General features: G+C 42.8%; 1 protein-coding gene across 4 annotated transcripts in view; it reads right to left on the bottom strand.

The window, feature by feature from the left end:
• Positions 1-371: 371 nt before the first annotated feature.
• The window catches only part of notch1b (notch receptor 1b), a 46408-nt gene continuing 24125 nt past the window's right edge, over positions 372-22654 (bottom strand). The window contains exons 11-34 of one of the 4 annotated variants that reach the window (XM_028577519.1): positions 22274-22507; positions 21494-21604; positions 19633-19825; positions 19349-19494; positions 19097-19210; positions 18155-18274; positions 16929-17093; positions 16380-16608; positions 15586-15787; positions 14876-15029; positions 14555-14739; positions 13749-13881; positions 12256-12513; positions 11781-11893; positions 10085-10656; positions 9548-9982; positions 9073-9221; positions 6394-6607; positions 5971-6061; positions 5522-5687; positions 3717-4015; positions 3047-3197; positions 2804-2901; positions 372-2690 (exon numbers count right to left, since the gene is read on the bottom strand). In XM_028577519.1, coding sequence (XP_028433320.1) covers positions 1314-2690; positions 2804-2901; positions 3047-3197; positions 3717-4015; positions 5522-5687; positions 5971-6061; positions 6394-6607; positions 9073-9221; positions 9548-9982; positions 10085-10656; positions 11781-11893; positions 12256-12513; positions 13749-13881; positions 14555-14739; positions 14876-15029; positions 15586-15787; positions 16380-16608; positions 16929-17093; positions 18155-18274; positions 19097-19210; positions 19349-19494; positions 19633-19825; positions 21494-21604; positions 22274-22507 — 5909 coding nt within the window. In that variant the 3' untranslated portion in view covers positions 372-1313. The remainder of the gene's footprint in view (positions 2691-2803; positions 2902-3046; positions 3198-3716; positions 4016-5521; positions 5688-5970; positions 6062-6393; positions 6608-9072; positions 9222-9547; positions 9983-10084; positions 10657-11780; positions 11894-12255; positions 12514-13748; positions 13882-14554; positions 14740-14875; positions 15030-15585; positions 15788-16379; positions 16609-16928; positions 17094-18154; positions 18275-19096; positions 19211-19348; positions 19495-19632; positions 19826-21493; positions 21605-22273; positions 22508-22654) is intronic. The other 3 variants (XM_028577520.1, XM_028577521.1, XM_028577522.1) reach the window with 3 other exon arrangements.

Raw genomic sequence — 22654 nt, 5'->3', positions numbered from 1 at the left:
AATTTCACTACAACCTAATACATTTTTAAATTATAACATTTAGCAAACTATACGAGGGAGTGTCTCAAAAGTACTGACGCGGAGACAACTGAGAACTTAGCCAACAGTTTTAACCAAAGTGTAACAAAAACATCTCATAATATGCACACATGGTTGCCTCAAGTGGATTTTTATGTGTTACAGAACAGTAAATAAATATGAATTTATAAAACCTCAATATTTATGAATTTTTCCTTTTATGAGAAAAATGTCTCCTAACAATATAGCATATCTATTTGTATATAGTTCAAATTTATTTATGCATAAGGGACAGTAAAATACAAAATATATATTCTGTTCTGTTTGATATTTTAGAGGCTGACTGGATCTAAATTGCATGCTTAAGACATCAGATTTCTTAAACAAAATCTTGCTTACAAGGGAAATGCATAACATATTTACAGAAGAACACAGCCATAGGCTCAAACTAATAGGAGGGATAGGGGAAATGTAGTTTCCTTTTCCCTCTGGACAACAACATACACTGTGGCCGACGGGCCAGTTCTCAAACACCAACAGATACTCAAGCCTGTCTTAATTGCCAGTCTCCAAGATGGCATTATACTGTACAACATATCAAATCTCCACCACATCTCTACATATGAATGCAATCAAATCTGAAGGCACAACATAATGTTCCATTGAGTCAAGAAATGTACACAACTGTTGAGAGTGTAACTAAGAATCACATGATTTTTAAAAAGGGGGAATTGCGAAAACATACAGGACCTATGCATATAATACAGGACACGTGTTCTGTTAACAGTCACAACTTATGTATCATTGACCACCAGAATATTTCCCACATAATAATAACACTGAAACTTAAAAATGTGCTATATAAAATGCCCCATGGTCACAAGTTTATTTATAAACATGATTATACAAAAATAACATAATATATAAACAAAGATTGAAAAATGATATGGAAAAAGATAAAAACCAAAAATAAATACCCAGTGTGTATGCTGCGGCTTCACTGCAGAAAAGTAATGCTAAAAGAAAAGAGTCTCTAAAGGACTTTCTCTGTCCTGCGTATGACCCAGCACCATGGATCCCCGAAATTTCTGTAAGCAGGCAATGTGTATAAATAAGGCATTAATAAATAAAAAGAATGGATGAAACACAGGTGTTGCTGTTAGTATAAAAGCATATAAAAATGTCCTAAATTGTGTTTACAGCTTTGCCCTTTTCTTCTTCTTTTTTCAACAAAGAGTGCCTTTTTTTATAAAAAAATATACAGCAGCTCATCTGGGCGCAATGATACAAGCTTTTTATTTGAACTTTTCAGGTATATGTCCAATCTGAGACTGCATGCTGGTCGGTGGACTTGAAATGCTCTCCGACCAGTCGGACATGTTGGAATGAGGAGATGAACTTGACCACTGATCGGGGGAGCTGGGGGAGGGGGTCAGAAAGGGGTGGTCAGGCACCTGGACCTGATGGTTTGGGGTGTTGTCCATGGGCCCTGAATAGCTGTGCTGGGAGGGTGGGGTAAGGAACTGGTTGCTGGGCATTGACTGGTTGATGGAGGAGGGCATAATCTGGGTCTCCTGCGGCAGGATGGTGTGGATGGGCATGCTGGAGTTGCCAGTGCCTTGCTGGAGCTCCGGGGAGCTGAGCTCCCCGCTGATGAAGTTCTGGCTGTTGGTCGTGTTAGAGTTCTGGTGCTGCAGCTGGATGCTCTGTTGTTGTTGTTGTTGTTGCTGCTGCTGTTGGAGCTGCTGCAGGTTCTGCATCTGCTGCATCTGCTGAGCCTGCTGCTGCATCATGTGGGGCTGTGGAGCCAGTCTGGTGCTCTGGATCCCCTGGTAGGTCATCATCTGAGACAGGCTGGTGTTGGGGTGGCCGTTGTGGAGGGAGGTCATCATCGCATGTTGCCCTCCCGAGTGCAGACCTCCCTGACCACCCTGTGCTCCTCTCATTGGGTTGAACTGGCCTGGCTGGCTCATGTTGCCGTGCATCCTGGACAGCCAATCACACTGGCCATTTATGGTGCCCTGGACACCGGAGCCAGACACAGGCAGATGGGTGAGACGGGGAGGCAGGGGGTCAAACTGCATCCGAGCCAGCTCCTGCTTGTTTGGCATCACCATGTGGTTTACGGACAGGTGTGGATCAGACATACCCTGCAGGTGGTTCAAGGATACAGATGGCGACTGCTGGAAAGGTGAGGTCATCATGGGCGGCGAGGCCACATCAGAAACATAGCCGTGTGGAGACTCCAACGAGTCAACTGGCGACAGAACACCTGAGCCGTCCAGGAGGTTCCCGGATTTCCCATCCTGCGAATTCTTCTTCTTTACCTTCATGTCTTTGCCCTCCTTGCAGCCGATGCCCTTGGCGCTAGGCTTACGTGCCTTTTTGCCCTGGCCTTGAGGCTGGGGCTGCTTCATGCTGCCCAGGTAGCCGTTGGGCGAGCAGAGAGGGGGTGATAATGTGGTGCTGAGTGACCCATGCATGTGAGGACTCCGTACAAGGTTGTAATCGTCCAGCAGCCGCACAATGTCATGGTGCATTCTCTCCTGTGCAATGTCTCTGGGTAACCGGTCCATGTGGTCAGTTATTTCTCTGTTTGCAAAGTGGTCCAGTAAGACCTTGGCAGACGCGTAGCTTCCTTCCCTGGCAGCCAAGAATAGAGGGGTTTCCTCCTGAGGCAGACAGAAAGAAGACAACACGTTAAAAGATTCACAGACGGGCGAGGAATGTTATTTCGGAAAGATGTTTCACTATTGTTTTACAGAACTGAGAGCAACTTTTTTACCTTGTTGTTTTGCATGTCCTTGTTGGCACCGTTCTTGAGAAGCACAATTGCAGCCTCCACGTTATTTACTGCTGCGGCCCAATGTAGGGCTGATTTACCTGCAGAGACAAAAACAGAGCTATTAGATCTTGTTAGAATAGTTCTTCTGATGCATTTAAGACGCTTTACCATTTGACAACATTCAGCACTACATTGCAATTACTTTTAGGCCCATATATGTGACATAAAAAAGAGAATCTTTACCAAAATCATCGATTGCATTGACATCAGCGTGGCAGTTTATGAGCTCCTCCACCATGCCCTCCACTGCTGCCAGCCTGGCAGCCAAGATCAGGGGTGTAGTGCCATCATGCATGCGGGCATCCAAGTCTGTGGCGCGGTTTCTTATCAGAATCTATGGAAACATATAATAGGTTACTCCTTTTAAGCTAAACATGATTCAACTGACATAATCTAAGTTTCCTACTTCCAAGGTTGACTAAATCTTTTAAAATAAATGTACAATTTACCATAGGAGTAATTTTAAGTAATTCTAACTGGTCTGGTGTGCAATAGTATGCAGATACATTGACAGTTATACTTTTCAGGGCTGCAACTCGATTGACTGCGAAGTGACCAATTTATTGACCATAACATGTCAGAAAAATAGTAAAAAAAAAAATGACAGTAACAATTTCCCGGAGCCAAAGGTGATACCTTCAAATTGCTAGTTTTGTCCGACTAACAATCTTAAACCCAAATATATTCAATTAAATAGCATATAAAACAAATGAACATTTGAGAGCTAGAAACCTAATGTTTGGTGAATGATATATTGACTAATCCTTATTTTAATTTTAGGACAACTATTATAACTATACCACCTAGGGTAATCCCAATAATTGGGAATTACATTTGGCGTATGAGAACCCACCTGGAACACGCCCTGGGCATCAGCTGCCACAGCAGCATGCAGAGGCGTCCTGCCCATGTTGTCCTGGACGTTGGCATCAGCGCTGGCCTCCAGCAGGCGTTTGGCAGCGTCAGAGCGAGCGTAGCGGGCGGCCAGGTGAAGAGCGGTTTCACCTGTGCGGTCGGTCTGGTTGTGAAGGTTAGCGCCCTGGTAGATGAAGTCGCTGATCACGTTGGCAGACGCATCCTCCTCTTCCTCGCTGTTGCCTGTTTCTAAACCTCCCCCGCTGCAGGATGCAATCATCAGCGGTGTGAATCCATCTGGACAGAGAGGCGGGGAGAGGAGGGGAGAGGAGGGGAGGGAGGGGGGAGAAATGAGAGAGAGGTATTATGAAAAAAGCCACTTGTAGGTAACAGACTGCACGGTCAGCACAACACAGGCCCAGTAACTGCTGCAGGGAGACAGGAGCCTGCACTTCAAAGCAGCAGGCAGATCAAAACCAAAGAAACAAACAAATCGAATGGGGATTTGACACTTTTGCCTGGGTTGAATCATCACAGCTCTCTCCTTTTCGATAATGGATTCTGATCAAGGCCCCGGCACAGGAGACGCTTCAGAAGGAAAGCGAAGCTAGGGGGATAGAGGCCGGGGCTTGCCAAAGCTACACTGCTGCAAAAACGAAGCATTAATATCTAACTGTGAGAGGCAGCTCAGTCAGTCGACTTGAATAGGTTTTCTCCTCTTCAAAAGGATAGCAAGCCCCAGATCTCGCAGATTTGGTCGATTCAAGTGCATCGATCCACGACGGGGGAAAAAGTGTGCTCTCAACTTGTTAACCCCGTTACTTTGATTTTCATAGCTTTTCTTCAGGGAGTTTGGCACTTACTACAAAATTGGGTTTTTGCATTTGATGCCTTCATTGGTTTTTGTAATGTGAAATAGAAAAAAAAACAGAGGCCCATTACTGGTCAAATGATTAATCTGATCAGGAATCAGTGTTTTCCCCCAGGCGCCTGGCTTCCAGCCGGCTGCTTTGAAGAAGATCCTTTACCCTGAGGACATGGGGCTTTAGCAACTCCTACATGCGCGATTACGCACACACACGCATGCATGCACGCACGCACGCACAAGAAATGTGAAACATTCGCTTAAAAAAGGCATTGAATCAATCCAGACACACATGCATTCATGCACATAAACACACTAGAAAAGTGAAATATTTTCTCAGAAAATGTGTGAATTAAGTTGCACGCACGCACACGCACGCACACACGCACGCACACACACACACACACACACACACACACACACACACAAACATGCACCTCTAGAAATGTTGGTTCAAAAAGTTATGAGTTAATCTGCTAAATCCTTTTTAAGCTTGTGACCTGTTTAAAACAAATCACTTTCTTCTTGTGACCCTGTGTCTACTGTGCACATAAATGTGAGCAGTTCTACCAAAGCATATTTTTTCTTTCTCAAATTGATTCATTTGAAGTATTTTTAGAGGTCTGAAGAGATGAAACAATCCAGTACCAGTACAGAAAAAAGAAATACGAGTAAGTCAGAAATAAGAGAGCTAATTTTGTGCAACAGAAATCAATTAATTTTGTTCATTATACCTTTAATTGGAGCTATGCTGATATATTAAACAATTACATTTTATTTTTAATAAAATCTTGGAATATGTATTTTTTTTTTATAAAGACAGCCGAGTTGAAAATTAACCAAATTAAGCCCATATCCAATGATTCTTTCCACATGCGTTGGCACAGAACTCCCAACCAGGTTCTTAATAGTAAGTAAGTAAATGTTAAGTCACCCACCTGGTCCCCGGACATTGACATCCATGCAGTCATTCTCAATCTCGCCCTGAGGGGGTGTGGGAGCGATGGAGGGGATGCGCAGGTCAGCGGCGTCTAGGTGCTGCTGCGTCCACTGGCGGTGGTCCGTCTGGTCGTCCACCTCCAGTATAGCCTGCTCGTCAAACTGCTAAAACAGGGACAGAAAGAGGTTAGACAACTGGAAAAATCACAAATTATAATATAACAAAAATAACATTTTCATTTAATTTAATTTAATTTTAAAATAGATAATAAAAATGATTCAAAAACAATCTTCAGAACAATGCACAATATTGTAATGTTCATATCCCATGTAAGGAATTTTGAAATTCCAGAATTAGTTTTTGTAAGAAATTGTTTAGAAAGTTTAAAAAAAAATATATATATATACCTAAAAGTTTTGTTGGTGTGTAATAATTCCATTTCCTTACCCTGAAGCGTTTTGCATCCGAAGGCTCGTCTTCTCCCCATTCATTCTGGGTGTCATCCATGAGTGAAATGTCTGAGGTGTTTTTCAATGGCCTGTGATGAAGCAGAAATCCCAGTAAAAATCCATGTTCTCTACTGCTTCCGTCTCATCCGAGCCACTCACCATTAATGGTGCAGCAACGCCGAAAAACAAAAGCATTGATTAAATCCATACCCCACCCCTTTGCCCCAACAAGTCAATTAATGCGCACCTAAACCCACTATATCATTATCATTAATGATCCAGGCGAAACCCCCCCTTTCCCAAATTTGACTGATAACCAGTTACAACCATTTTGACCATCAGAACTAGCCCTTCACCTGACCCGCAAAGAAACAGGTACCCAATGACACAGAGCGCCACTGGTGAATAAATGTAAACTTACTTTAATCCCACTGAATCCTCTCCGACAGGCTCACGTCTCTTCTTCTTGCTAGTCTCTGTGGTCTTGAAGCCCTCGGGGAGCCAGAGGCGCCCGTGCTCATGGCGGCGCTTTCGGGCAGCCACCATCCCCACTCCGAGGAAGGCCAGTATCCCTACGCCGCCCAGGACCAAGTAGACTGCATAGAGTTCCTTGTTAGGATCGGGGTCCACATCGCCTGGTAGGGAAAGGGACAGCATGGTCAAGACGGGCCGAGGAACGGACGCGGACCGACAAAAGATAGACCAGGACACCCAGGATCAGCCGGAGTGCTCGAGCAGACCTAGTCCGGCTCTTCTTCGCCTCACGGTTCCCACTCCAAAACACACCGCAGCCAGCAGCAAGCGCCAGAAACTGACTGAGGATGCTCACCGTTTGTAAAGCTAGCTTATACTATCTATTCAGTAATAATCAGAATTGCTAACCACTTTTTATCAAAAAAAAAAAAAAAAGGGATGGGGCGTGATAAAAAAAAAAGAAGAAAAAAGAAAGGGGGGGGAGAACACCAGCACCTCCTCTCTCCCTTTTCAACCCAGGGTACCAAGAGACAACTTTACCATTTCTTCTTGAGAGAAAAAAAGGAGGGGGATTAATGAACTTCAAATTACTGCACGCGCTTTAAGCTGTAAAGACGAAGGATTTATTAGGATTTTCGAGATAACAAAGACTCCCAACTTCTAGCACACTCCCGATCAATTTTTCCCCTTCTCTTTTTTTTCCACTAACGATTTTGAAATGATAAACTCCCCCAACCTAAACCCTTAGAGATGCATTAAGTCCTGGTATTACATTCAGTGAGGTGAAGGTTGCAGCAGCCCCTCACACTGTGGGATGAAGTGTGTGTGCGTGCATGTGAGAGTGTGTTATGTGTGGATGTATATGTGTACATGTCTGTGAAAGGAAGACAGACAGACACAGAGACAGAGATAGAGTGTTACATTGTGTGAGTAGGGGGTTGGACGAGTTGATTTGCAGCAATTAACCATTTTGGAGCCTGAAGCCAGTGGATTTACACACAGAGAGAAGGATTGATTGTTTAGGCCATGAGATTCACAATTGCATTTGTTCACCGCTGCATAACAAATACACAATCAAAGAGTGGTAGGGTTAGGACCCGACCAGAGGGCGCAGCAGATACTTCCAGTTTGAGCGTGGAAGAGCACGTGTCTTATCCACTTGTGCATGAGTATGTATATGTGGACACTAGAGGAAGGCCTTAAAGGTCCCATGCTTTGAAAATTTCACAGGTTTTTTAACATTAATATGAGTTCACCCAGCCTGCCTATGGTCCCCCAGTGGCTAGAAATGGTGATAGGTGTAAACCGAGCCCTGGGTATCCTGCTCTGCCTTTGAGAAAATGAAAGCTCAGATGGGCCGATCTGGAATCTTCTCCTTATGAAGTCATAAGGAACAAGGTTACCTCCCCTTTCTCTGCTTTGCCCGCCCAGAGAATTTGGCCCACCCATGGGAGAGAGACATCATGGCTTTCAAACGAGCAAAGTGGCAGTTGGACAAGGCCACACCCCCACCCTCCACCTTGCCCCCCCCCCTCTCTCCTCCTCTATAGCTACAGACACAGAAATGATACATACTAAGGAAAGCTCATTGTGGGACTGGCTCAAGTGGCTGTAATTCTGCACCAAGGCTGAATTTCGGGAAAGAGACTTCAGATACAGTATTAGGGGACCACTAAGGTCTATATAAAAGCATCCAAAGAGCACCATGTCATGGGACCTTTAAAGCATCATACTAGTGGATCACGTTTACCTTACATTACAATAATACTAATAACTAATCATTATGCAAACCTTTCAGTTGTGTTTTAGATTTTTAGTCTTTCTCCGACCATTTGCGGCAGCTTTTGGTTTCCCCACATATGAAAGTCAGTTACCAGAGTCTTGGATTGTATTTGAGTAGTGTAACTGTCACAGAGAACATGAAATCTGCGTCAAAGTTTGCGTGGTAATGCAGTTTAAAAGATGAGGCTGGCGATATTCGATACGCTTGTTGTTGTCACCGAATCAATCCCATGAAGACCAAAACCACTAATATGTTAGTTTGTCTCTCAATGGTAATCTTTAAATACACATATATAGTTTTCATCATAGTTCCCTTTCACAGCTGGGCACTGCAGTTTTCAGCAAATGTTATTCAAATAGCAATACAAATTCATTTGTTGTGCACTAGTTTCAGGGACGGATTAACACACTTTGGTGGCCTAGGGAGTATCTCCAGCAGCAGGATGGTGTACGTGGAATTGACTCAAAATAAACTGCAGTGCCCAGGCTCATCATGATGAAGGAACATGTCACCCAGTGCCCATGTTGCTCATTGATGTGCGTTTCAATAGTTTATACAAGTGCAGGTTACCACACAATGACTTGACAACCACTATAATAAAGTATACATCTCAAGTGAGTTTTACAAATCTGCTAAAGTATTTTATACCGTACAGACGTGTGAAAAAAACAATGGATTGCGGGAATCCTTTAGAAAATACATCCAAAAAACCTAAAACTGCAAAAATGTATTCAAGATCCGTAGTTATGGACTCACACACGCTGGTATGGCCATTTAACTCCGGCATAATATGTATATATACATTTTCTTTGATTCATGCAGACTAGTATGGGATGTACTCACTAAAGACAGCTTCAATGGTGTAGGGAACATCCAGTTTGCCACTGGAGGCCAAAGCCCCGAGGAAAGCTGCGGCATCATTGGTGCTCTGGAAACACTCAGTGGATTGCTGGAAGCACTGCCGGTTGTCCACCTCCAAGTGGACGACTGAACTATAGACAGAAGAGAAAGCACATACAGAGATCGTGTAAATAAAAAGACAGAGTGCGGTCCATGGTAAAACCTATTTTGTACACAGAATCATTAAAAATTGCACTACAGTTGCTTGGTTCTGTCTGAGGTTTCTGCCTGTTTAAAGGAAATCTTTCCTTGCCACCGTTCGACCAAAGGCTGTTGTAAATTCTAGAGTGTGGTCTAGACCTACTCTATTTGTAAAGTGTCCTGAGATAACTTCTACTTCTGTTACAATTTGACACTAAAAATAAAATTGAATTAAATCGAATAGTAGACTGAAACATTTCTGAATATTCTTGCTAACCCTTTAATCTGCAGGTGATCCAGCTCCCTCCTCATTCTTCTGCTCTCGCCTGCCCCATCGTACAGGCTCCTCTTCACCACGTTCAGCACCTTGACAGGAACCTCAGACCACGAATCCACTGAGCGCTTAACGTTGTACTTCTTCAGCTCGTGTTCGTTCCCGTAGTACGGGTATACCATCATCTCGCCCTTGGTGTCCTTCCTGAATATCACATTGGTACGGAGGACGCGGCTCAGCTCTCGCAGGAAGCCAAAGGAGTTGTTGAGGAGCTGCTCTGGGGTGATGTGGACCACCAGGACCAACTGGCCCACGGCCAGCTTTTCGGGCATATTGTTGGCACAGTCCAAGCCATCCCACTCGCACTCAGCATTGTTGCAGCCCTGGTCGCAGTGGCCGTCAGCGTAGTGGTCCTTGCAGTACTGGTCATACAGAGGACTGAAGAAAAAAAAGGTAAAGTCAGGGGTACGCTAGTTTGGATTAAATGAATGACATTTGAATTTGAATCTTATCTACTTTTTAGTTACAGACACCACTTACTTGCACTGTCCCTCCAGATTTTGGCAGTCAAACCCGTCGTAGAGACATCCAGCGTTGTCACACTGTGAATCGCACTTTCCGTCGTTGAAGTATCGCCAGCACTGCAGCGAGGCCGAGCAGTTCTTCCACGGATCGTCAAAGTTGAGCGAGCAGTCTCCGTTGTCCCAGCCGCACTCGTGGTTGTTACAGAGCACATCGCAGAACTTGTTGTTCTTAGCTTCCTTGCAGAACGGGTTGTTGCAGGTGACCTCCACCTCAGACGGCGGCGGGATGTCGTGGCCGAACCCTCCGGGGAAGCTGTAATCAAGGATGTGGCATCGGAGACCGTTGAAGTTTGTGGGGCAGACGCAGTGGTAGTATGGCGCCTCAGAGGTGTATTCACACGTGCCACCGTTGTAGCAGGGGTTGGAATTACAGGGGCTGTCGGTGGGATACTGGCACTCAGGCCCAGTGAATGACGGGGTGCACAGACACTTGGGACTCTTGTGGCCGGAGATGCAGGTGCCTCCATTTCGGCAGTGGAGACTGCCACAGGCCTGGGCATCATATTCACATGTGGAGCCAGTAAAGCCCTGGACAAAAAAAAAAAAAAAAAAAAAAAAAAAAACATATGAATTAGGATTACAAACTTTATTTTAGCAAATACAGTACAGGCAAAAAGTTTGGACACACCTTCTCATTCAATGTGTTTCCTTTTATTTTCATGACTATTTACATTGTAGATTCTCACTGAAGGCATCAAAACTATAAATGAACACATATGGAATTATGTACTTAACAAAAAAGTGTGAAATAACTGAAAACATGTCTTATATTTTAGATTCTTCAAAGTAGCCACGCTTTGCTTTTTTTGATAACTCTGCAAACCCTTGGTGTTCTCTCAATGAGCTTCATGAGGTAGTCACCTGAAATGGTTTTCACTTCACAGGTGTGCTTTTTCAGGGTTAATTAGTGGAATTATTTCCCCTTATTAATAAATAAAGCAAAGGGTGGCTACTTTGAAGAATCTAAAATACAAGACATGTTTTCAGTTATTTCACACTTTTTTGTTAAGTACATAATTCCATATGTGTTCATTCATAGTTTTGATGCCTTCAGTGAGAATATAAAATGTAAATAGTCATGAAAAAATAAAAGGAACGCATTGAATGAGAAAGTGTGTCCAAACTTTTGGCCTGTACTGTACTTCAGAGCTTATTATTTTAATTTTATATTGCAATACAAATCTTGGAATTTATCTGCGTTCTTGTCAACTAAAAAAGCTAGGGCTGCAGCTAACGATTATTTTCATTGTCGGTTATTTTATCTGTTGATTATGTTCTCGATTAATCGATTAGTTGTTTGATCTATGAAATGTCAGAAAATTGTGAAAAATGTCAGTGTTTCCCAAAGCCCAAGATAACATCCTTAAATGTCGACAACTCAAAGACATTCAGTTTCTGTCACAGAGGAGTGAAGAAACTAGAAAATATTAACATTTACTGTAAGAAGCTGGAATCAGAGAATTTCTTTCATAAACAATGACTAAAACCAATTAATCGATTACCAAAATAGTTTGTGATTGATTTAATAGTTGACATCTAATTGATTAATCTTTGCAGCGCTATTAATTAATTAATGTGTTGTGTGTGTGTGTGTGTGTGTGTGTGTGTGTGTGTGTGTGTGTGTGTGTGTGTGTGTGTGTGGGGGTACTTACAGGAGGACATTTGCAGATGAAGCCATGTGGGGTGTTACTGGCTACAGCGCAGGTTCCTCCATTGCGACACGGTTTCCCCTTACATCCATCAAACACTGTGTCACAGCGTTGGCCTGTCAGAAGTCAGACACAAAATTGTTTTATAATGTTATGTAATTGTTGCCAAAAAATATCCTCACATTTTCACATTCTCACATGATTTCCGTTTAACGTATTATTTATATTATTATTATTTTTTTATTAACAATGTATTTATTGATTATTTTCTTGGTTATTCATTTAGGCCAATAACACGTGAGAAAACAGTAAAATGTGTCAGTTAAAGATTCCAAAAGTTGTTTTGTCCAACCAACACCCAACGGATTCTACTCGGACATGGGCTGGCAATCTAAACAAACACATTGGCAGCAGCACACATTATCAAATGCCTTTCTCGTTTTCTAAACTGACACAAAATGGCGGACCAGCTGTTCACCTGTGTATCCGGTGCGACACTCGCAGCGGTAGTTGTTGGTGAGCTGGATGCAGCTGTGCGTGCCCCGCGGGTCACACGGGTTGGAGAGGCACTCGTTGATGTCTCCCTCGCAGCGCTCCCCTACGTATCCTGCAGAGCAGATGCAGTGGTAGCCTCCGACTCGATCCACGCACTTCCCTTTGTTGAAACACTTGGGCTCCTTGGTGACTGGGTCGGTGAACGGGTTGCAGTCGTCGATGTTTATCTCACAGTGCACACCTGAGGGAGGAGAATGGCGGGGGAAGAGGGACAAGTAATGTCAGCTTTCCATAGAAACTTTAGCTCCTCGATATTTTTGCAACATGTAGTCTGTGATGTTCAATGCATTCCAGGAACACTCTTGTGATAATGTTATCTACTTTACTGGTATAACCATTTTCTCTCAACCGGATGACATTCAACAACCATCGAAAGATTATTTGTGAGATTAAACAGAGTGCTCTACACATAAATGACTGATCTATAGCCACAGAAAAAAACACTGATGTAGGAAAAACTCTCATAATAATAATAATAATAATAATAAGCCTCATAATTCCCTCCATGCAAAATGTCTCATGGCTGCATTGCATTATGGTCCATTGAGGGTAAAGCCAATGGAAAAAAATCATATCTTTGTCCTTGTATGATTGCAAACTGATGCTGTTTTTTTGTAAGAATGTATCAGTGTTTAGCTTATTAAAAAATAGTAAATATTGATTATAATAAATCTATGATACAATCATTCAGGTGAAAATCAGATTTGTAAAATGACATTTGCAGCGCAAACACTCTGCAGTAAAATTGCTTGTTTTTTATTATCAGTAGCTCATTTGCATTTCCTCGTGTGAAATTTGGTTTAAACTGATCTGCTCCTTTTTAAAAATCTGGATGTTTTTCAGTAAAGACTGGTAAAAAACCAAATAGGTTAGAGGTGTGGTAATTGTGTCTTGACAGCTTACAGGCCTTGTTGTGTCAACAATATTATATGGCTTGAAGTTTAACAGAGAAAAGGTTGAAGGTGTCCAGAAATGAAACGGATGGAGACTTAAAAACAGTGACAAATAAATAGAATTTCATGTAACATGCTTTAGTTTAAAACCAAGCAGGACATGACACAGGGAGGGGATTCCTTAAGTTTTTTTTTTTAAACAATGAGTCTTAAAAGTCATAAATCTAAAATATATAACTATTTTTTTTTTTTTTATCAAAGTATCTTTCAACATGTCGTTTTTTTTGGGACACACCCAAGTCCGCTGGCACTTTGGGCTGAACTACAACACACCCTCCCTTCATGTGTGTGAGAAAAATCAATGGTGTATTTGACAAGTAGAGAAAAGGATGGAGGCAAGACAGGAGGAGTTTTGCAGACATGCCCTGACTGCTTTTAAGCCCTAATTAATTAAGTGTGGAGACAAGGAGGAGAGGATGGAGAGGCAGAGTGGTGTGGAGGAGTGTGCGTGGGGTCCGCTGACCTTGGGTTCCCCGGGGACAGGAGCATTTGTAGGTATTGATCAGGTCAATGCAGGTGCCCCCATTCTGGCACGGCTGGGAGAAACATTCATTGATCTCGTCAGAGCAGTTGGTCCCCACATATCCTGGCATGCACTGAGAGAGAGCAGGAACAAGAGAGAGCAGAAAAGAGAAGAAGAAGTCGAGAAGGAGGAAAACAAGGAAGGCAGAGAGAGAAGAGAGGGGAAAGTTTAATCAATGTCTGACATGAAACAAAGATGTTTTTTGTTTACCTGGCTGTTTTCTGGCCTCCATCCTGTCAAGGCCAGCAGATCCTTTATTCCAGAGGAGATTAACATAACCAAGCGTTTTGTCTTCTATTTATAACCAGGTCTCTTTATAAGGACTGCCTAGAGTTGTTTTAGCTTAAAGTATGCCTGCTGTACATTCAGGCATTTTAACAAATTCATGACACAAAATTGAGGTTTGAGATTTAAAAATAATTTTAGATAATGTAAAAAGACCTTTGAAATGCCAAGTAGAGTGGCCTTTAAGACTCAATTTGCAATTAAAATTAAAATACATTGCATGATTGTGCTGATTGTCACTGTCAAAATGTCAACATAAAATGAGGTTTAATTAAATCGCTGCAAGTTACTATAAAAGGTAAAATGTTATTATATTTAGACCTGATGCACTCTGATAGGTATAACGTTAAAAAAGATTGCAATTTCTAAATTGATATTTAGTAGCATTTAAAATGCAATGTAAAATTAAATTACAATAAATTCAAACAACTAGATGCATCGTTTTCTTTGGGAGCTGTTACCTTGCAGGTGTATCCACCTAAAAAGTCAGTACAGGTGGCTCCGTTTTGGCAGGGGTTTGGGGTGCATTCGTCCACCTGCTCTTCACAGTAACTTCCAGTATATCCAATCTGGCAGTGGCAGTAGTGAACGTTTCCTGCGTCCAGACACTGACCCGAGTTACGACACAGATGGGCAACGTCAACTCCTACGCAGAGAGGATGAAAAGGTGGGCTTTTAAAAAAGATTTCACCAACACACTAACTTACACTCAATATATGATCATTGTGATTTGAATATACAAAAGAACACCTTCAGCCAAACCCAGGTATCTCCCAACTAACCTCTCTGTTTGGCTGCCACCTCACAGGAGACACTTGGGACATCGCAATAAAGTCCCGTCCAGCCAGTCTCACACTGGCAGGTGTAGGTGGTTCCCGTCTGCCAGCAAGTTCCCCCGTTCTTACAGGGTGACAAGTCGCACCAACGAACCAAGGTCTAAAAGGTGCAAACACACAGTCTCAACCTGAATTGACTTCTACCAATTTAAATATCCCGATGAACACTTTGATTTGGTGATTTGCAGGCCAAAAGAAGTATACAAGTCAAAATGATTATAGTGTTAAACAGTTTCTAACTACAAAATGGATGTAGGAACGTAAATGGACTTTATTTATATAGCGCTTTCCTAGTCTTAACACACTCATTTACACAGCATCAGGGGCAACTCTGGGTTTAGGGTCTTGCCCAAGGACACTTTTGGGACAGGGATTGAACCACCAACCTTCCGATGGCAGATAACCAGCTCTACCACTGAGCCACAGCTGCCCAATCAAAGGATATAGAAACAACAGCTATACATTAAGTATCTAAGACATCCAAAACGCATTCAGTTTTCAACCACATTCATCCCAGTGTGTACATAGACATAATTTGACCTGCCAATCACCAAAACAAAGTTTACTTTTAAAACACTTGATAAGAGAAGTGACTGGAGTAAAATTTCAAAGACAGACAGGCTATCTCAACTTAAAGTCCCTCTCCGCCCTCCTACCTGACAGTTGACTCCGATGTATCCGTGTGGGCAGGTGCACTTGTAGGTGCCGTAGCTGTCCTGGCAGGTGCCGCCGTTCAGACAGGGTTTTGAGTCACACTCGTTGATGTCGTGCTGGCAGTAGCTCCCAGTGAAGCCCGGCGGACATAAACATGTGAAGGTGTTGATGTCGTCCACACAGGTGCCGCCATTGAAGCAGGAGCTGCAGAAAAAAATGAATGAAATTCACCAAAAACTGTTATAAAGTATTCTGCAGCTTTTGAGGAAGAAGAAAGGAAGAGAGCAAATCATAAAACCTCTCATTACCTGAACCTGCAGGCTAATTCACATCTGATTTGTCCACAGACAGTTAACTAATAACAAATACTGTTTTTTCCAGTAATGCCCTACTTCATATTCAAACTCCCACTGGGGAGCTACATTGATGATGTTTAGGGAAACCAGTCTTGGCATTTTAACAAATAACAGTTACAAGCTCATTTAGAATACAGACTACTAAGCCTCGTATTTACGGGGCAGCTGCAATATAAAAGATGTGGAATTCAGCTTGTGTACATCAATATTCCACCAGAGGGGGCAGTGGTGGACAAGAAAATGGTGTCGACATTAACAAGTGGATGAAAGTGAACCTGATGATCAGAACAGATGCCCTTACTCACCAATCTGTGTAAATAAAGACAAGGACTAGTGCTAACCTGTCTGTCTTATATCTTAAAATAAAGCCGTAGGGTTTGAATATGATACTCTGAGCTCTTGTTACTAGTAAGGTGCTATGTGATCTGTGAGCTCTGTACCTCTCAGTGCAGTCAGGAGTGTTATTTTCACAGTGGATCCCACTGAAGCCGGGCGGGCAGGTACATGTGTAGCTGTTGACGCAGTCGGTGCAGTTGGCTCCATTCTTGCACGGGTTGCTCTCGCACTCGTTGATGTCCTCCTCGCACTTTGAGCCCCGAAACCCGGGCAGGCAGGTGCACAGGAAGCCGTTCACCTCGTCCTTACAGAGGCCTCCGTTGCTGCAGGGGTCTGTGGGAGGAAGGGGTGACGGAAAGCATTACACTTAGCTCAGTGCATGTGTTTGGAGGTCTTTGATAAATGCAGCTTTTGGTTTGCAATGAGTCTAAAGCAGGGCTGGATGATTAATCGAAAATGTATTGAAATCAAAATTCTAAAGTTATCAAATTATTTTTCCCCTGACGATAATTTCGATAATTTATTCCTGTTGATAGGCCTACTTTCTCCTTAAAAACATTCTACCGCGTGTGTAGTCACGTGACTTTGCCCTAATCTAAAATGTATATATACTGTATATATATATTAAGCAAAAGAAGTAAAGGGAGAGAAACCTGAGAACGTACTGGGCTTGCAGTCATCGATGTTGCTATCACAGTTGCGTCCAGTGAAGCCAGGTTTGCAGACACAGCTGTAACTGCCCAAAGTGTTCTGGCAGGTTGCACCATTGCGACAGGGATTCTTCACACACTCTTTGATGTCCACCTCGCATGTTTGGCCTTGGTGGAGTGGAAACAGGAACATAATGTAAATTTCACCTCTTCTTTGAAATGGTGGTACAAAACAAATACATATGGGTAACAGGATAAGAGAAGACAACACTTAGCTGATTCCCAGGAGGGAGAATAAGTATGTATATATATATATAAACCATCCATATACTATATATAGTTTTGTTTTAATCTATAGTATTTTCCTATTTTTTAGAGAAAGGCACAACATCATTTTACTGTGTAGTTTATGTGACAAATAAATGTGATTTTATTTCTAATTTGATATAAATACACACAAGAAAAGTACAAATCCTCTGCACAGCATACAATTCAGTCAGGTGTCATGTTTGGCCTTGGCGGAGTGGAAACAGGAACTTAATGTAAATTTCACCTCTTCTTTGAAACGGTGGTACAAAACAAATACATATGGGTAACAGGATAAGAGAAGACAACACTTAGCTGATTCCCAGGAGGGAGAATAAGTATGTATATATATATATATATATATATATATATATATATATATATATATATATATATATATATATATATATATATATATATATATAAACCATCCATATACTATATATAGTTTTGTTTTAATCTATAGTATTTTTCTATTTTTTAGAGAAAGGCACAACATCATTTTACTGTGTAGTTTATGTGACAAATAAATGTGATTTTATTTCTAATTTGATATAAATACACACATGAAAAGTACAAATCCTCTGCACAGCATACAATTCAGTCAGGTGTTGGTCAAACCCAGACAAAATGTGAAAGTATCCAAAAAGAGAAAAGGATGTGTCGCACACCAAAACTCAGCTCTAGACAAGACCCATTAAAATTGTTTATCATTTATTTTTTCAGGTCAGTACTAGAAAAATGCTGACACATATAACACATATCTGAAACAGAAATTTGGCCAAAAACTGGAGTTATGTACACTAAAGGGGCTTTTTTTCTGTAACATGATAGCACATGAGAGAACTGTATGACCTTTCCGCTGACAATTAGCAATAAATAGTTCCTGTTGGACACACAGGTATACAGACACAAATGTTTACCTTGCCATCCTTCAGGACAGACGCAGGAGAAGCTCTGATAGTCCTCAGACTCCTGACACACTCCTTCGTGCTTGCAGGGTTTGGAGCTGCAGGGTGCCATCAAGGTTTCACAGTTCTCTCCTGTAACGCACAAACAACACGCACACACGCGCACACACACACACACACACACACACACACACACACACACACACACACACACACACACACACACACACACACACACACACACACACACACACACACCTTTAATTTAAAAAAACATTGCATTTGTATCATGTAGGAGTCATGAACTTGGAGATAACCCAACCCAAATGGACACAGAATCATCTTTCAATCAGAGCTATCAGAAGATTTTAGCCAGGTTCTGTCAGTATTAGAGGCCTGCGGAGACATTTCCCTATCTGTTTCCACAACACACGGCTCGCACAGGAAGCCGGCTCCAGTTTCCGGCCATTGTGAAGCCATTTGCTGTTCTGTGAGACAGGAAGCAGGCAAACAGGAAATGTGTCAAGCACCCCGTTCCCACCCCGGCACAAGCAAAGGCCTTTTATTATTCAAAGTCCTGTGGATTTTTCCGAAAAGACGACTCGACAAATGCAAGAAAATTTGCCCTTAGCCTTTCCATCATTGTCTGTTTTGTCAAATAATAAGTGAGATGGCATGAAAATATTTTCCAGCTCTCTTATCAGGGATAGTTGTGTATCACAGAGGAGCAGAGAGAGTCAGAGGTTCGGTGTCTTTGAGCCCTGAGGAAGTCTTGCTGCTGAACTTTACTCGACAGTTATTTAATCCGCCACACATTTTTCCTCTTCTGCCCAATAACTTAAAGCACACAGGCTGTGGAAACTGCCCCCCACCCCCAACCCCCCCAAGGAAGGAAATGCCAGAACACCAGGCAACTCATGGGTGTATCAAATATTTTCAATAATATTTTAATACCCGTGTAAGGCAGAATACAGTTGCACTTGTAGCCTGCGACGTCGTCAATGCACGTCCCCTGGTTGAGGCAGGGATTGGAGGCACATTCATTGATGTTGGTCTGGCAGTTTGGTCCTGCGGTTAGAGTGGACAATATATTACACACACTTCAGCTGAAGGTCAGCAGTCAATTGGTGTTTGTTTGGATGACAAACACACACTATATAAGCCAAAAAAAAATTGACACACACACTCATCCACACAAATACTGACCGGTGAAGCCCATGCGACAGGTGCAAACGTATCCGCTGGTCATGTCCTTGCAGGTGCCTCCATTCATACATGGGTTGGATTCACACTCATTGTTGTTGATGTCGCAATTTTTACCGCTCCAGCCAGAATCACACAGGCATTTATAGCTGACGGGGAGAAAATGTGGAAAAATCTCAGTAATAAAACCCTGTAGATACATTCAGTGCAAATGCATGTGCTGATTGTTCTGTAATTGTGCAGTATGTTTTTTGCAGTGCCTTGGACCCGTTTGTAGAATGCCTCACCCATTGATCTTGTCCTCACAGTGACCGTGAATGCAGGGGTTGCTGAGGCACTCGTTGACCTGGGAGAAGCAGGTGGCATCATGGAAACCTTCTGGACACCTGCAGGTGAAGCTGTTGATGCCATCGATACAGGTGCCGCCGTTGTGGCAGGGGTTGATGGCACACTCGTCGATGTTGATGTTACACATGGTACCTAAGAGTAAGGAGAGGAGTCTTAAAGCAACAGTTCTCCGTTTTGGTGAAATACGCTTATTAGCTTATACGAGAGGATTGATACGACTCTTGTGTCTGTACGTTAAATATGTAGCTGGAGCCAGCAACCAAATAGCTTAGCTTAGCATAAAGACTGAAAACAGGGGCAAACAGCCAGCTGGGCTCCTTTCAAAGGTAAAAAAAATCACCTACCAAAACTTAAGTGCACTAACTAACACATTGAATTGTGTATGTATAATCCATACAAAAACAACAAGGCACGGTTTTACAGGGGAATACGTATGTGTGGGACTATTTCTTATTAGCAGTGAGGAAGTCATTGCTCCCGGCCAAGAAATAGTCCTGCACATATTCCTCCATAAACGGCATGTTTTTTTTTTTTTTTACCTAGCCAGCCTAGCTGTTTTACCTGTTGTTTTCTTTCCTTTTACCCAGTCTTTATGCTAAGCTAATCATATACTAGCTGTAGCCTCATATTTAATGGACAAGATATTAAAGAGGAATTTGATCTTTTCATCTAACCACAATAACTTCTGCAACATGTCAACAATTTTGCACTTTACGTGAAGTATTATTTTAAATACTCAATGCCAACTCGCACAGCGACACACAAAGCCGACCGCTACACAATGAAGTCTATATCTCAGTGCAGCGAATGTATCAATTTCCAGAAACACGAGGGGTTTTAGGCCCCCTTTTGTCGGCCACTTGAAGCGTTGACGCTATTCAGCCTGGTGCCACGCATAACATAAAGGCAGCCCATTTAGCTTTAAAGCAGGGACCGGCTTCCAAGCTTTTAAAAGCTCAACTTTCAGGAATCTTTCAGGGAATCTTTTCTCCTGCTCAAATCCCAGGTGACTGTGTGTGCCAGTGTGTGTGTTTGTGTCCTCTCTTTGTAGGGGAGGGCAGCTTGCGGTGTCCTAACAGCAGCAGGTTGGGGACAGGGTGGAGCTGGAAAGTGACACCGGTCGAGCCTCAGAGGAGCGTGCTCACTCGCCATCTGTCACCCTCGCCCTCCCCATCAAGACCCTTCGTCCATATGTTCGATGCTCCAATCCTGCACATTTTGTCTTCTGGTCATCTGAGACAGCAGCCAGGTTTAACCTGTCCTTAGTTAACTTTAAGATCACAGACAGCCTTTCTGCAAATGAAAGGTCTTCAGCGATTCAATAGGTAGAGAAAGAGAGTCATCTCCACCACACTAACAAGGATGTACTTTTTATGTCGTAGGAGGAAGCAGCAAAATAGCTAACTTGGCTACAAAATATGATTTATTATTGCACAGTTCTTCTCTCACAATGCCCAGCTTCCCACTTCCTCTTCAGGAGACAGTAGAAGTTTCTACTCTTTTAGCTTTTGTAGAGAAAAGATGACAAAGAGGTTGAGCTGAATACCATATAACAGTAACAATAAGAGGCCTCGGGGAAGACCCAGGACTAGGTGGAGGGATTATATCTCCAACCTGGCCTGGGAACGCCTCGGGATCCCCCAGTCGGAGCTGGTTAATGTTGCTCGGGAAAGGGAAGTTTGGGATCCCCTGCTGGAGCTGCTCCCCCTGCGACCCGACACCGGATAAGCGGACGAAGATGGATGGATGGATGGATGGATGGATGGAATAAGACCAACTCTCCGTGTACAGTTTGCTTACCTGTGTAGCCGGGTTTACAGGCGCACTCGTAGCCATCGATCTTGTCGATGCAGGTCCCATAGTCACAGGGATTGCTCTTGCAGTCGTCAATGTTGATTTCACAGTTGATTCCTGTCAGAAAATTGCTTTCAGTATCCTCAGATTTGAGAAGACAGTACTGTTTGCATCATCTATTTGTATAGCCTCTTTCTGACCAAGTAGTTACAGGAATGTAGTTATAGAAACAGTCAACTTCTAAGCAGATCTATTAACTACTCTCCCTCAACGGTCTTTATAGCGTCTTTATAGGATCCTCATAATGGAGTTTGAATGGTGGCGTTTAAAGACTAGGCTGGAGTACTTAACAGAGAAACACAGAAGACGAAGGCTCCAGCGTAATATGATCCTAATTAATATGATGGAAGAAGACAGAAGAGCAGAGCGCAACAGGCAAACGAAACGATGGGTAAATTTATCTAGCATTAACATTTAGCTGGTTGAATGTGTGATGTTTGTCTTATGAGTTAGCATACGTAGGCGAATTGCAACAGACAGTGAAGAACATGTACTGTTTGTGTTTCAGACGTTGCTAGGTCACTGAGGGTTCCTATGCGGAAGAGGGAAAAGACTCTGCCCTGAAGTAGGAGCTGAAAGAGTTACAGGAACCGCGGCCAGAGGAACTTAATAATCCCCAAATTGGTCCAGTCGGAACACGAGACAAAAAGGGTTCTAGGGACGTTATGTTCTAGGAACTGCAAAAATCCCTCCGGTTGGCAAGAGGCTCATATGTGTGGCGATTACCTGTTGTGCCTTTGAGGCAGCTGCAGATATAGGCGTTCTCTCTGTCCTGGCAGGTGCCTCCGTTCCTGCACGGCTGACTCAGACACTCGTTGATGTTGGTCTCACACAGCCGGCCGGTGTATCCAGGGTTGCAGTGGCAGCTGAAGGAGGCCAGACCGTCGATGCAGGTGCCGTAGTGGCACGGGTCAGAGTAACACTCGTTGATGTCCGTCTCACAGTGCCTCCCAGAGTAACCTGACAAAAGGGTTGTTTTCTTTTGAACTGATGTACTCATTTTTATTACCTTTTTTTTGTTTTGTTTTGTTTAATAGGGTGTATTTCACTTTTTTTATTTATTTTTTCAATTCAAAACTTTCCATTCCCTTTTTCGGAGGGCCTTAA

This window comes from Perca flavescens, chromosome 5, assembly GCF_004354835.1.
Source record: "Perca flavescens isolate YP-PL-M2 chromosome 5, PFLA_1.0, whole genome shotgun sequence".
Taxonomy (NCBI): Eukaryota; Metazoa; Chordata; class Actinopteri; order Perciformes; family Percidae; genus Perca; species Perca flavescens.
The sequence above is the reverse complement of the archived record's forward strand: the minus strand, read 5'-3'. Positions and strand labels throughout refer to the sequence as shown.